Genomic DNA, 13,425 nt, shown 5'->3' on the forward strand with positions numbered 1-13,425 from the left:
GCCTCATTGCCACTCCTCAGGGCCAAGCCAGGCTCTGCTCATGCCCAGGATAAGGCAGAGGATGGACTGATGCCCAGGGATGGCTTGGAGGTCACAGTCCTAGAAGTCACTGAAGTCCCAAGCAATTAGAGTTTTTAAAGAGTAAGCCTTGTTTTCATCATTGCAAATTCACCTGCAAAACACAGCAGTTTTGATATTTTATTTGTCTTGGTCTTTTTTTTTTTCTTGCATAGGCATAAATTACAATCTGTTGATTAAAAAATAAAATGAACAAAACAGTGCAGCATTTGCAACAGGCTACAGCATCAAATACAAACTCGTCTCCTGCCTGTAACCATCTGTTTCTGCAGGGCTAATTCGTAACACATGTGTAGGGCAAACCAAGGAGGAGGGAGAATAGAGGAGGGAAATGGAGTAAATGAGGGAAAGCGGCTCTGACAGCTGTTTCACATTTCTCCTGCCTCCCCAGGTTCATCCTCTGCCTAAATAGCCCTGGACAGAGATGCACCATGCTGAAGCAGCAGTTTTACATGTCCTCTTTTCCTTTGCAGCTCAGGAAAGCGTTACAGAAATGCTGCAAGCTGCTACTGGCAAGAGGCAGCTGCCTGGGTACTTGCTACAGAATTTGGGGGCTGAAAAACCACACGTAACCTCAGCATGTCTTCCCGGGGATCCTCACGCAGTTGGCATCGTGAGGCCTCTAAAACCAGCACTGTCCTCTAGAGACGAGCATAAACCCCCCCAGGGTGACCTCTCACTTGTGGCTCTGGGGGGTTTTAACCCCAGAACAGCAGAGACTTTGGTCTCCAAAGGACAGGGCATGCTCACCCTGGAAAGCCAAAATACTCCCTGCCCCACAGCCAGTAGTCCACAGCCCCCCCCAGGAGGAGCAGAGACCCCCGCTCCCCCTTTCCCACGCCTCACCAGCACGCCTCATTTACCAAGAGATCATCCACCCCGATAGCCCAACCCAGAGGCCAGGGAGCCAGAAGGGAGGTAAGAAAAAAGGGGATTTTCCAGCCTTGTGGTTATGGCATTTGCTCCAGCAGCCAGAGAAGCCCTGGGGAAGGGGGAGAGCTTCATCTCTGCTCTCTCTCTTTACCATATAATTAAATACAGGACCCATTCTGCTGAGCCCGGGACAGGTCTGGGCATTCACAACAGCACAAATCCGTGCAAGCAGGGCACTCATGGACACAACTCCAAGGCAAGCAGCAGCTGTAGACAAGTTTAAAATAACTTTGGCTGCAGATGCCAAGAATTAAGACTACGCTCAATATAGGAGAGAATTTATCATCACTGGATCTGGCCGCAGGTCTGCTTTCTCCTGGCAGCCTGGCCTCCCAGCTCTGCAGGAGGCTCCACGGGGTAATTTTAACCTGTTGGAGATGGGGTTGCCCCCTTCAGGCTCACCTCCCTTGCTTGGAGCAAGGAGACCCCTCTAGAAGGGATGTGTCTTGTATAATTATCCTACATCACACCTATAGCCTGTGTCCTGGTGGTTAACACTCAGAACATCAAAGGATGCTTTACTACATCCAGGTGTTTACTAAGAAGAGCCGGATGAGCACTTGTGGTGGTGTGCCACATCCAGGCACGCTTGCTAAGGAACCATCGGGTTGTTGTGAACCACTATAGGTGCTTGTTAATAAAGCATGCTTGGCCATTGATTTTGGAATCCTGTGCCAATCACTGATGGGTTGCGTATAGGTGATGCTCCTGTTTGTAAGGCAGCACACTTGCTGATGCTTGCTGAGGGTCACTCACCAGCACAGTGAATCCTTCCCAGCCAAGGCCCCTTGACCTTATTTCCTGCATTACTAACTCGTATCCTTTGATAATGAATACAGAATTTTGTGTATTGGTGATACGCTTTTGCATTGTAATCGCTATAGCCTCTGGCTGCTTGCTGGCACATCGATTAAAGTTGATAATTTCTCAAACAACTTTGATGACTCATTGTCAATCGCTCGACACTTTGGGTCCATCAAGTCAACTGAAGGTTGACAACCTAGAATTGGTAAGTGTGCAATAATCTGGCGGAATTAAGGAGGAGCTTCGGAATGGTATTTTGAGTACTCAGTTATCAGACTCCACTCCCACCCGAACCGTAACAGACACCCCATCCCAGTTTATCAGATTGTGACAACGTGCCCCCATCGCCCTCAGCCCCTGGGGCTGGCACAGAGGGACACAGGGCTCGGCCCCTCTGCCCGACACACATCAGGGCATGCTGGAGGGAGAAACCTCTTCAGCCCCTTCCCCTCCTCTACACCCCTCACCCTACAGCGCTTCAAGCAGAGATGACCAAAGCAGGACTCAACTCACAGTGCTCCCCCCGCGCTCGCGGTGCCAGGGGAAGACGATGCCAACATCGGACGGGGCTGAAACGCTAAACACGAGCCCTTTAGCTTTTCTTTCAACAAAACGCAAGACGAACGCAGAGGTTGTAAACGCTATCCAAGCACAGAAGCCAAACTAAGCGTGCTGCAGGCAGCCAGGAGGTGGAGCGGCCAGACAGCCCTGGCACTCCTCAGCCTGGGGAAGGTCCGCACACATCCTTCCTGTGGTCCCCTGCCACGGCTTCCCCCATCAAATGATGGGTACCGGCAGGATTTACGTGCCCCATGCAGGCAGGACTCCCCATCCTGCTCCAGCACGGTCCTCTGCAGCCAGGGCTGGGGGAGCTGAGCGATGCCAGCGAGGAAAAGGCAGGAGGGAAAGAGAATCCTTCCAAGAGAAAGGAGGTCAGCCCGCGCCAGCCATCTGCCATTGGGGACCCGGCGGTGACAGAGACAGCCCTGAGCACCGCAGGCAGGGGGAGGCCCTGTTGTCCCCCCCCCCCAAGGTGAAGCAGCATGCTGGCACCTACAAGCCCCGGGGAAGGAGATCTCCCCCCTCCGCCCTGTCTCCCACCCAACAGACCACTGAGGCAGGGAAAAACTCATTGCAGAGCACCAGGGTGGCAGCTCCCACTCGCTGCCAACAGTCGCCTATATACAGATGCAGCCACGGGTGAGCATCCCCGGCCATGCGTTGCAGTCTTGGAGAACATCTCCGGAGCAAGGAGGGCAGGAGTGCCTCCGGCACCCCGCCAAGCAGCAGTCCATGGAGGACCTTGTCTCCCAGGTCCAGCTATCAAGCCACCGACAACTCGAGGCCTGTATTTTAAATGGCTCTGCTCATCTTATTCTAGCTTATCCTACTGTGTGCGCTACTCTCCTACTAAACAAAGCTCTAGCCCTCTCCGCATCTAAGCCACTCACCCAAGCACTGCCACATAAAGTCCTCTGGTTAAGTAGAAATCACATGGAAAAAGTCTTTTTTCCTTTGTTACTACAAAAAAAAAAAAAAATCCCTAACACCCCAACTGGAAAATAACCCCCCCTCCCCACCACCCTTAAAAAAAAAAAAAAACCAAAAAACAAAAAAACCAAACCAGAACAAACTCAAAAGGGGAAGCAGGCAACAGGAATTTTCAATAGCATTGTCAAGCTTAACACCAGGGAACCGGCCAGCCGGGGAGGCCGATGGCATCGCCAAGACCCAACGCAGCCGCCGGCAGCAAGAGGGCTCGAGCAGACGGACAGCAGCACCGATGCGGGCTCCACCACCAATGTGTGCCAAATTTCTCCCCTCCTGCTGCCCCAAACCGTTAGTTTTATGTTAATACTCCGTTAATACTGTCTTATTTCCCCTCTGCTGGCCCAGCATCGGAGGTGTGGAAAGCTTTACCTAAACCAACGCCAAGGCAGGAGAGATGACCCTGCATAGAGGGGAGAGACTCGGTGGCCGTGACCGGTGGCTCCTACCTACTCTGGCAGCACCGAGCCAGTCACCACGGTCCCATACGCCGTATCACGCCCAAAAGCCCGCGTGAAGCACATCGCAAAATTACACACCCCTTTCCCAAGCCCCGGCAACGCTAGGCGCGCCGTCAGAAAGAAGCGGGGCAACAGGGACGAGGGGCTGCGCAGACCCGATAAAAAATTAGCTTAAAAAGTTAAAATGTCCGATACGCGCTGAAAACAAGCCAGGCTGCGCTAGGACCCACGTGGGATGCTCTTGCCTCACCACCCCGGTCCTTGGAAGAGTGAAAGCCTCACCCCTTAAACACCAGCTCTTCTCCTCCCCCGAGGGGAGCAGCTCCCTGGGGCAGCTGCTGGCGCATCCCGGGATTTCTACGTATGAAGCAGCGAACCAGACGAATCCCTTCTTGCTGTCGGCCCGGCAGCATCCTCGTCCCACGCGGAAGCCGGGGTTCAGTGCACCGGCTCCCCGTGCACGCGGAAGCGGTAGATGCAGGTATATTCGGGGTGGCCCCAATTGCTCAGCACCCGGAGCTCCACCAGCTGGTACGTGCCCACAGCATCACCCTTGGGGAGAAGGTGGGGGGGAAGGGAAAACCTGAGCCCTTGAGAGCTCTCGAGGGCTCAGAGCCCCCGGGGACCCCATTTCCTTCTTGGGGTCTAGCATTCCGAGGGCAAAGCTTACTTACCTCCAAGTAAAATGTTTGGATGGGGTCACTGTCGTGGTTGTAGGTGAACTGCCCGAGGAGAAAGCCCTCCTCCTCTCTCTCCTCCTTCAAGCCCTACAGAGGGGCAGGGAGGCAGAAAGGGAGAACCAGGGACGATCAGAGAGGGAGACGGAGGTGATGAGCGCACCCGGGGAGGGGGGGGGGGGGAAGAGGGAGACGGAGACACAAGCACGCTTGGCCCCTGCTCCTGCTCTTCCAGGCCAAAATGGGCAAATGGGGACGGGGCCAGTGGGGAAGGATGGGGGGGAAGACCGAGAGAGTTACACCTACTCGATCCCCTCTCTCCCAGTGTCCCCCCAAAGCCCCTCCTGAAGCCCGGTGCTTCCCCTCTCCCCCCCGCAGTGCTTCTTCCTCCTCTTCAGGATAAGACCAACCCCCCAGAGCACCCCACAGCCTGGTATGGGGCTCGCTAGCCCTCCCCTCCCATGTCCTCCACCACAGCATCCTCCCACCATGTCCCCCCGCTCCTCCCTCGGGTCCGGGCGAGGGCACTCACATAGACAGCGAAGTCCTTGGGGGCACTGGGGATGGTCCCCTGGGGCGAGAGGGCTTTTGGGATGTGCTCCAGCGTCACGGCCGTGGGGCGGATAATGCTGGAGAGGCGGATGATGGCAAAGCCCTGGGACCCACGAAACGCCCAGCAGTTCCCGGGGTTGACATCTGGCTACGAGCGTGGGAACAAGACACCAGCAACGTTATCACCATTAGTGCCACTTTTCTTCCCCCCCGCCCCGACATCAGCGTGGTCGCTTGCTTGGAGCAACAGCCCAATAAAACCCACCAAGCCCACGCGAGAACCAGCCCACCCGGTCCTCCCCCTCAGTGGGGTCTCGCCCCAAGGGTACCCACCTGCAGGATGACTCGGGGGGACTGCGAGTGGTACCACAGGGGGATGCCGAACAAGCTCAGCAGCGCCGTCCGCGTCTCGTAGGTCTCCGAGCAGCGGGTGTTGATGACGCTGGCCCCTGGCACAAAGAGGGGATGGCAGCAGGTAAGCTGCGTGTCGGCACCCTCTGGTCCCCTCCCCAGGATGGCTGGCTCGTCCCGGGTGGGTGAGAGCCCCCCATCACCTACCCGCCGACTCCAGGGCGTAGTCAACCATCCCCACGCGGTCCTCGCTGTAGCGCTTCAGGGCCTGGCCCACGATGAGATGCACTTGCTGTGGTGGGAGCAGAAGGCATGAGAGGGGTGAAGGGCTAGGGCGGGTGTTCCGTCCCCAACCCGCCTCAGAGAGGGCACAAGGACCTTTCCACTAAACAGCCGAGGGATGAATCACCGTGGCAAAAACGAGAGGACACGCATTTGGCTGGGAAGCCTCGTTAGAGGTTGCTAAAAATACCCCAGACGAGAGGAGCTGTGCAATGAAGAGGCAAGCGCCCAGGCACGCTGGGCTCACCCATCCCCATCCCAAAAGAGGGGCTGGCCCCAGGGGAGAAGGGGTATCCCTCAGCGGGTACCAGACACAACCTGACAGCCCACCAGTCCTCCCCAGCATTATCTGCTGGCCTCTCCTGCCCCATCACACAGGATTGATGGGAGCTCCCCTCCTCCAGAAAAGGGGGAGCCGGCCGGAGCATCCTTCTGGAGCCAAACCCAGCCCCAGGAGCTGTGACCCTGCAGCACCACTACGGGTCTAAACTTTACAGCGTGCACACAAAGCTTACGCAGACTGCGGGGACTGCTAATCCCAGCTTGATCCCTCCCTCCGCTACCTCCACAGGGAACTGCCAACAACTCTTTCCAAAGCAAGCAGGCTCATTTTTTCCCTTGGTGTCATTCTGCTGAAATGCTTTGCCCCAAATGACTCGGCGGCGCTGCTGAAGGACGGGGGTAAGCAAGATGCTCAGCCTGTGGAAACCTTGCTGGCACCTGCCCCGCTTTCTCAGTGAAAGACGCACGAGCAGAAACGTGGATTTTAAGGCAGCAAGAGCCTCGCAGGCGCGTGGATATCGCCACCTGCGACCCCTTCCAGGGCAGGGCACGGGCACAGCCCAAGGGAAGCTGGCGGCAGAGAAGGGATGGAAGAGTTTCAGGGATGTTCTTGCCAGGTGGGATGTGAGCCCCGGATCGATGTCCCAGCTGTAAGGGCTGTCTCCACGGCTCTGCCACCCGCCCTGCACACACGCAATGGGGCACAGCCCCTGATTGCAAACCCATGGTCACCACCATGTCCCTGGGGCTCAGGTCAGCACTCACCTCCTCCGTCACCCCTGCGGTCCCCCCCTGCCGCAGGGCCACTCCGATACCGGCCTGAGCATCCCGTGCCGACAGCCTCCGGTCCTCCAAGACTTTGGCCAGGATCTTGTGCTCCAGGGCCTGGAGCTCCGCTTGCAAATCTTCCCGCTGGAGGACGAGGCCAGCGGCACCGTCCTGCCGGGACTGCGACAGGAACCGACTGACCCACGCCGGGAACTGCGCTTCCACCTGAAAGAGTGGGGACAGAGCTCAGCTCCGGGGCAGGGACCCTCGTGATGAACGGGGTGGGGACCGGGGACTCACATCAGCCCGCACGGCCTTCAGCTGCTCCAGCATCCCCTCCACATGCTTCCCCATCACCTCCTGGTCTGACTTGAGACCCGCCAGCTCCCTCCTCAGCGCTGCCACCTCCTGCTCCAGCTTGGCCACCTCTTGCTGGAAGCTGCCTCGCAGGTCCTGCACAGAGCTGCGCCAAGAGAAAGGCAACAAAACCTCGCGCCGACAGCCCCAGCTCCCCCTCTGCAAACTAGGGGAGGGGGTTCATCCCTCACCACCTACGCTCAACCCCATCTCCAGCCCCAAAGGGTTTTAATTCCTGTGGTGATGACCTCTTCTACTGCATCCCACGGGAAAGCATCCCCAGCTCGCCCCTCGGCTGAAGGGCCACGCTCCCCACGGTGATGCGAAACGATGGTGGTGAAGCTCGTTTGCTGCAGTTGCTCTCTGAGCTCTGCTGCCAGCCAGGGCACTTTCTTGCCAACATACCCACATATCCATCCCTCCTTCCCCCCCCCCAAGACCGTACCTCTCAACCAACCTCTCCTTTGCCCGGAGTAAACCAGACCTGGAAACCCCTCCTAAGCCTGGCTGTGGGGATTTTCACCCTGCTATCTGCCTGCCCCTAAAAGAGCTGCAGCTCTGCCCGGACAGCCGGCATTACCTCTGCCACTCCGAGTTCAGCTCCAGCAAGCGTGCCTCCATCTCCTGCCAGGAGAAGGGGAAGGGGTGAGACCCGCGATGCCGGTGGTGAGGATGTCCTGCCCAGGTACCACCGCACGCTCGTCCTCTTACCTGAGAGGCTTGTGCCATCTTCCCCAGGCGCCCATCTAAATCCTTCTGCACCTGGGCTCGGAAGGCATCCAGCTCGCCCTGCAGGGTGAGAAACAAGGCGGGGGGGGGACGACGTCAGAGCCTGGCCCCGTATGCCCCCATCTCCCCCCGTGCCCCCTCGGCACCCCTCACCTGGAGATGGCTGGTCACATCGGTGCGGACATGCTCCTTCAGCCCCGCGTCCCGGCGGCTCACCAGCCCCTCCAGCAGTGCCAGGACATCCCCCGGGGGCGGCTCTCCCTCTGCCGTCACCGCTGCCGCCCCTCGCCGCAGCTCCCACCGCGACACCTCGGCCTCCAGCGCCTCGAAGCGTTTCTCCAAGGCCTGGAAGCGAGCCAGGAGCCGGTGCTCCCCCCGCAGCCCCTGTGGTGGCAAAGGCAGGGCACGGTGCAGCCTCCCCGGGAGTTATGGTCACCCGGGGCGGGGGGCGGGACACCTGCTCCCCAGGGATCCCTGTGAAAAGGGACCCAGGACCAACCAGTTCCCAGAGTCAGTGGCATCTTATTGATCTGCTGCTTCCCAGGAGAGGGCAGATGCCCTGCGACACCCCGAGAGCGAGATGGCCACAAGCTGGGCGAGCCACTTCCACCAGTACGGAGCCATCATCTGTCCCGTCCACCACCTCCCCATCCCCTGGAAGGGCTCCTTCAGCCCCAGATCACACCGTCCAGCTCTCCCTGCAAAGCACCCATCCCACCCGGGCCACCGCTGCACTTTTGCCGAGGCTCACCTGGTCCAGCGCGGTCAGGTCCCCTGCCCCAGGCACATAGGAGGAGGAAAGCTTTCCGGCTCCCCACCACGGGAATGGCGGGAGGTTGAGCGTCGACAGCCCGTACGGGTAGAAGTACCAAGCTCCTGGGCATGCAGTGGGACGAGATGGTTAAAACGACAGCGGTGGACATGCAGAGACTCGGCCGTCAGCATCTCCTGGGGTTACCAGGAGGTCCCAGCACAGGGGTGCAGATGCACCAGGGTACCAGAAGCCACGAAAACGGAGCTCAGGGCCAGCCCATCCGTTCCCCTCCCCCGGGTACGGCAGCGGGATGCCCTGCACTGTTCCCAAATCTCAAGGCAACAGATCGAGCCAGGCCGACTCACCGTAGGCGGCAGCAGCGAGGAGCAGGAGGAGCAGCAGCAGCAGCAGGGACCTCTTCAGCCACGGGTAGCGCCTGGAGCACAGAGGAGAAAGAGGGGTCTGTAGGACAGCACCCACCTTTGCCCACCCCAGCACCCGTCTGGATGGGGGCCAGAGAGAAAGCAAAGCCCAGCCAGGCTTCGGCACAAGACGCCCACCCCACGCGTGCCGGGCTCTGCGGGGCAGCCCCTCTCCGGGGTCCGGCGGGTTTTCCCCAACACTTCCCCCATCCCGGCGTCCCACCACCACGCTCACCTGGAGAAGGGGATGCCGCCCGAGCGGGGAGCCGCGCCGGTGAGGCGGTGCCAGGCAGCTGCCAGCCCGGAGAACAGCCATCCCACGAACCAAACTGCCGGGAGAGAAACCGAGCCTCAGGCGGGGTCCCGGCAGAGATGTCCCCTCCGTCCCCAAGGATGCTCCCGCAGCGGGGATAAAACCCCTCCACCCAATCAGGCAACAGCACACCCGGCATGTGGGGAGCAGAGATACTCCAGGGGAGAAGGGTGCTGCTGGAAACCCCCCTGCCAGCCCTCCACTCACCCGGGGAGGTGAGCACCTGCCAGAGGAAGGAGCCCACCCGGGAGGCTGCGGTCCTCAGCCCCGACCCAGAGCTACTCTGGCCTGAATAAAAGTGACCTGGAAAGGAAGAAGCGAGGCGGTAAGTCACCAAACGGAGCCTGCACCCCTGTGCGTCACCCAGGGCGAAGGCTTTGCACGAGGGGTGGTAGGGAGCACCCCGGGCACAGCCAGGTCCCGGGCTGGTCCCCTCGGGGACATCTCCCCAGCATCCCTGCCGCCGCAGAGAGGCTGGCGCATCCCTACCGGCGTAGTCGTCTTCCGAAGAGTACCCAGACGACGAGGCGTAGGTGTCGTACGTCTTGCTCTCCAGCAGCCCGTTGATCTTACTGGACTCGGTGTCCCCTGTGCCTCTTCTCCTCCTGGTGGAGAGCTCCCCACCTGCCCCCAAAACACAGAATCTCCCTGAAAAAAAAAACCCAACCCCGCAGGGGGCAAGCCAGCCAGCCAGCCAGGGGGGCTGCCCCACCACCCTGGTGCCCAGGGAGGGAGGGCTCACCCCAGTACGTGCTGCTGTCCAGGGCATCGTCCAGTACGGAGCTGCCCAGGGCGGCGAGGCCCCGGCTGCCCCCCAGGTAGGACTCGCTCATCATGGACTCGCTGTAGTAGGAGGTTTGGGTGCTGGGGGCGGGAGACAGGCGCTTCGTGCTGCTCGATTTCCTCCTGATCGTCCTGCCGGGGGGCGAGGAGGGGCTCATCAGCCACGCGTGGTTATGGGGTTGGGGGTCACGGTGCACCCACAGGGGAGAAAACGGGGAATTCGCCCCAATCCCTTGGCTGCCATCACTTCCCTCCGCCTCCCCCACGGCAAGTTTCGGAAGGTGCAACTGCCGCTTTGTGAAAGGCCCTCCCGCTCGTCGCCCGGGCAGCTGCCGGCACTGCTTCCGCTCGCACCGCTGCGGTTTTCCGGCCCGGCACTTGCAGCGCATCTCCCTCCCGCCATCAAGCCGGAGGCGGTTGCGGCCGGGAAGAGGCACGCAGCCCCCCAGCCCAGCCACCCACCCACGGCAGCTGGGCCAGGGTCGGGGGGGGGGGGGGGGGGGGGGGGGGGGGGGAAGGACACACCAAGGTGTCAGGGCCGGCGAGCACGGGGCTTTTGCTCGGCACAACCAGCGCCAAGGTTGCCGACGGCCATGACGAGACGCAGTGAGCTTGCCCTCACGCTCCCTTCTGCCAGCCACCCCGCTGCCCCCACCCGGGGAAAGGGCCCGGTCCGTGGTGTTGGCACGGAGCGCCCCGGTCCCGTTTGGGAAGAGGGGGGACCCCCCCATTCCCCCCCCAGTAACTCACCTGCTGGTGTTCTCCTTGAAGGGGAGCTGCTGCCCGCCCAGCAGGGAGCCGCTGCCGCCGGTCGTGGCATCGTCGTCCCCGGGGTAGTAGCGGGAGGTGACGAGGCGCTGGCTGCGGCGGGACATGGCGGCGACACGGGCTGTCACCCTTCACCTGGGGGGGGGGGGGGGGAGAGAGGAAGGAGTCGGTGGGAGAGCACCCACCCGGGAAGGGCCCCCAGCCCCGCGGCAGGGCTCCCGGCGGAACCCCCCTCCCGCGCAGGCGGCCGTGGGGTGCCCGGTGCGGCCGGGGGTGCTCCGAGCCCCCCCAGAGGCTTATAAACCCCCTTCCCCTCCCACGCGAGCACCCCCCCGGTACAACCCGGCCCACCCGCAAGGCCCCCCCCGTTTCCCACACCAACCCACCGGCGAGTCCCGCAGCGCAGGACAACAGCCCCGTCCTTCCGTCCCCGCTCCGCTCCCTTTTGTTTTGCAGGGGAAGGCGGCACCGGCCCCCGCCCCCCCCGTTCCCCCCCCCCGCCGCCGCACCGCCCCGCCGCACCGCGCGCACGCGCACGCCGGGGCGGCCGCCGCCCCCCCCCCGGCCTGTAAGAGCCCCTTCGCTATCCCCGTCCTTGTTAGCGGTAGAGTCGTTAGCGTTATTAGTACAGCTAGTGTCGTTATTACGCTTTTATTTATTTCATTGTATTTTCATTTCATTTTATTTTATTTTGCTTTATTTTATTTATTTATTTATTTAGTTTCATTTTATTTTATTTCATTTTATTTAGTTTCGGTTTATTTGATTTTATTATTTTATTTTGTTTTATTTAATTTTATTTTTTCATTTTATTTTTTCATTTTATTTTGTTTCATTTTATTTTGTTTCATTTTATTTAGTCTCATTTTATTTTATTTCATTTCATTCAGTTTCATTTCATTCAATTTTATTCATTTTATTTTATTTATTTTTACTTTATTTTGTTTTATTTTGTTTTATTTAGTTTCATTTAGTTTCATTTTACTTAGCTTCATTTTATTTAGTTTCATTTCATTTTATTTAGTTTCATTTTATTTTATTTTTTAATGTTATTTATTTTTATTTTATTTTTCTCTATTTCATTTTGTTTTATTTTATTTTATTTCATCTTATTTAGTTTCATTTCATTTAGTTCCATTTCACTTCATTTCATTTTATTTCATTTCATTTTATTATTATCAGCATCACTTTTTTTTGGGGGGGGGGCCGATAGGGAGGGCCCATCCGCACCCCCTTGCTGCCCGCAGGGACCTGGGCACCAAACGCCTCAGCCCCGGCAGGGGGGGGCTCCCCCCCCCCCAGTACCCCCCAAGGGCGGCCCACACCGCCAGGTCCCACGGGTGACGCTGGCCCAAACTGGAGGCTCCCAGGTGCAGGGCTGCGCCCTGGCCCTTTTGGGTTTTGCTGGGGCGGCCGACGCACCAGCTCCGGTGGGGCGGGAAATACCCGGCACCCCCACGCGCCAGCCAGCACGACGGCACAACCGAACCCGTCCCCGCGGCGTGGGCGGCCTCGCTCGACGCCTTTGTGGCCATGCCGCTGCTACCGGGCGAGCAGGTTCCGCCGCTCCCCGGGGCCCGTGGCTTCGGACACCCCGTTCCCGTCCCTCTCCCCGCTGCCGGCGGCCGGGCCGGTTCGGCAGCGGAGCGCGAGCCAAACCCGGCTGCTCCCGTGGGACCTTGAACGGGCGACGGGCACGGCCGGGACGTTGTGCAAACCGGCCGCGGAGTTGAGAAAACAGCCGCCCTCCCACACTCCGGTTACTAAATCCGACGTCGCCTCGGAAAAAGATTTGCCGGGGGGGCGCTCGGCGATGGGGGGGGGGAGGGAACCGGCTGCCTGTGTCTGGACACGGTTGTGGGGGGGCCACGTCCGTGGGACACGGGGCGGGAACGGCTCTGCCGGCTTTGGGTACGGCGGTAAAAAGGCATTTATAGAAAAGGTTAAAAAATATGAAGCCAACAGAAGGCGAATAACCTGTTGCAAAACAGCCCCGAAACCTTTTCTTCCCCATGCCGGGGTTTGAGGACATGCTGCCGGTGTCGGGGGGGGGACGGGGGGGTCACACCGCAACAAACCCCGATTCAGAGTCCCCGGCCCCGTTGTGTAACACGGACAGATCCTCTTTGTCTCTTTTTTTTTTTTTTTTCCCCTCCCTTTCGAGCCCATTTTTTGTTCCGGCCTAAATCTCCGCCCGGCTTTCCCAGGGCAGCTCCATCTCCTACTGTGCCAGCCGCCCTTTTTTTCCACCCTTTCCTTCGGCTTCCCATCGCCCCACGGATGACCGGCCGGGCCAGAGGCCAGCTCTCCTCCCCCCGTGGCACCTTTATCTCTGACCGTGCCGATGCCAACCCTGTGCCCCATCCTGGGGACGTCGGCGGTGGCCGTAGCGGTGGCACCTGCCCCGGCTGACATAACCTCTGCCACGGATTAACCCCCCCCCGGGGAGGCTCAGGGGATAAGCTGGGTGCTGAGCTACCGGGCACTAAATAGGGTGCACGGCCCCGGGTCAATCCATCCCCTCTGAAGAGCCACTTTTTTGGGTGGGGAGGGAGCTGGCAGC

The 13,425-nt window shown here is 59.5% G+C and overlaps 1 protein-coding gene across 2 annotated transcripts; it reads right to left on the reverse strand.

The window, feature by feature from the left end:
• Positions 1-185: 185 nt before the first annotated feature.
• SUN2 (Sad1 and UNC84 domain containing 2) lies at positions 186-11,292 on the reverse strand. 2 transcript variants are annotated; one of them, XM_052788849.1, is made up of 18 exons: positions 11,249-11,292; positions 10,845-10,997; positions 10,054-10,226; positions 9,801-9,935; positions 9,519-9,614; positions 9,234-9,327; positions 8,942-9,012; positions 8,574-8,698; positions 7,976-8,206; positions 7,805-7,882; positions 7,674-7,717; positions 7,037-7,199; positions 6,734-6,961; positions 5,612-5,696; positions 5,387-5,502; positions 5,034-5,201; positions 4,499-4,591; positions 186-4,376 (listed from the first exon to the last, which is right to left on the reverse strand). In XM_052788849.1, the coding sequence occupies exons 2-18, from the start codon at positions 10,967-10,969 to the stop codon at positions 4,263-4,265; spliced, it is 2,139 nt and encodes a 712-aa protein (XP_052644809.1). In that variant the 5' UTR covers positions 10,970-10,997; positions 11,249-11,292; the 3' UTR covers positions 186-4,262. The 2 variants fall into 2 exon arrangements, 1 of the variants encoding a protein (XP_052644809.1); XR_008235465.1 differs by having other exon boundaries at positions 4,254-4,376; positions 5,034-5,197.
• Positions 11,293-13,425: the final 2,133 nt, after the last annotated feature.

This window comes from Harpia harpyja, chromosome 6, assembly GCF_026419915.1.
Source record: "Harpia harpyja isolate bHarHar1 chromosome 6, bHarHar1 primary haplotype, whole genome shotgun sequence".
NCBI lineage: Eukaryota > Metazoa > Chordata > Aves > Accipitriformes > Accipitridae > Harpia > Harpia harpyja.

Excerpts from the sequence above, each read along its gene's own strand:
- SUN2 (XM_052788849.1), bottom strand. The coding sequence starts at position 10,969 with ATGTCCCGCCGCAGCCAGCGCCTCGTCACCTCCCGCTACTACCCCGGG. Across the intron at positions 8,699-8,941 it reads CCTCGCTGCTGCCGCCTACG|GAGCTTGGTACTTCTACCCG; the intron begins GTGAGTCGGCCT and ends CTGCATGCCCAG. Across the intron at positions 7,718-7,804 it reads AGATGGCACAAGCCTCTCAG|GAGATGGAGGCACGCTTGCT; the intron begins GTAAGAGGACGA and ends TTCTCCTGGCAG.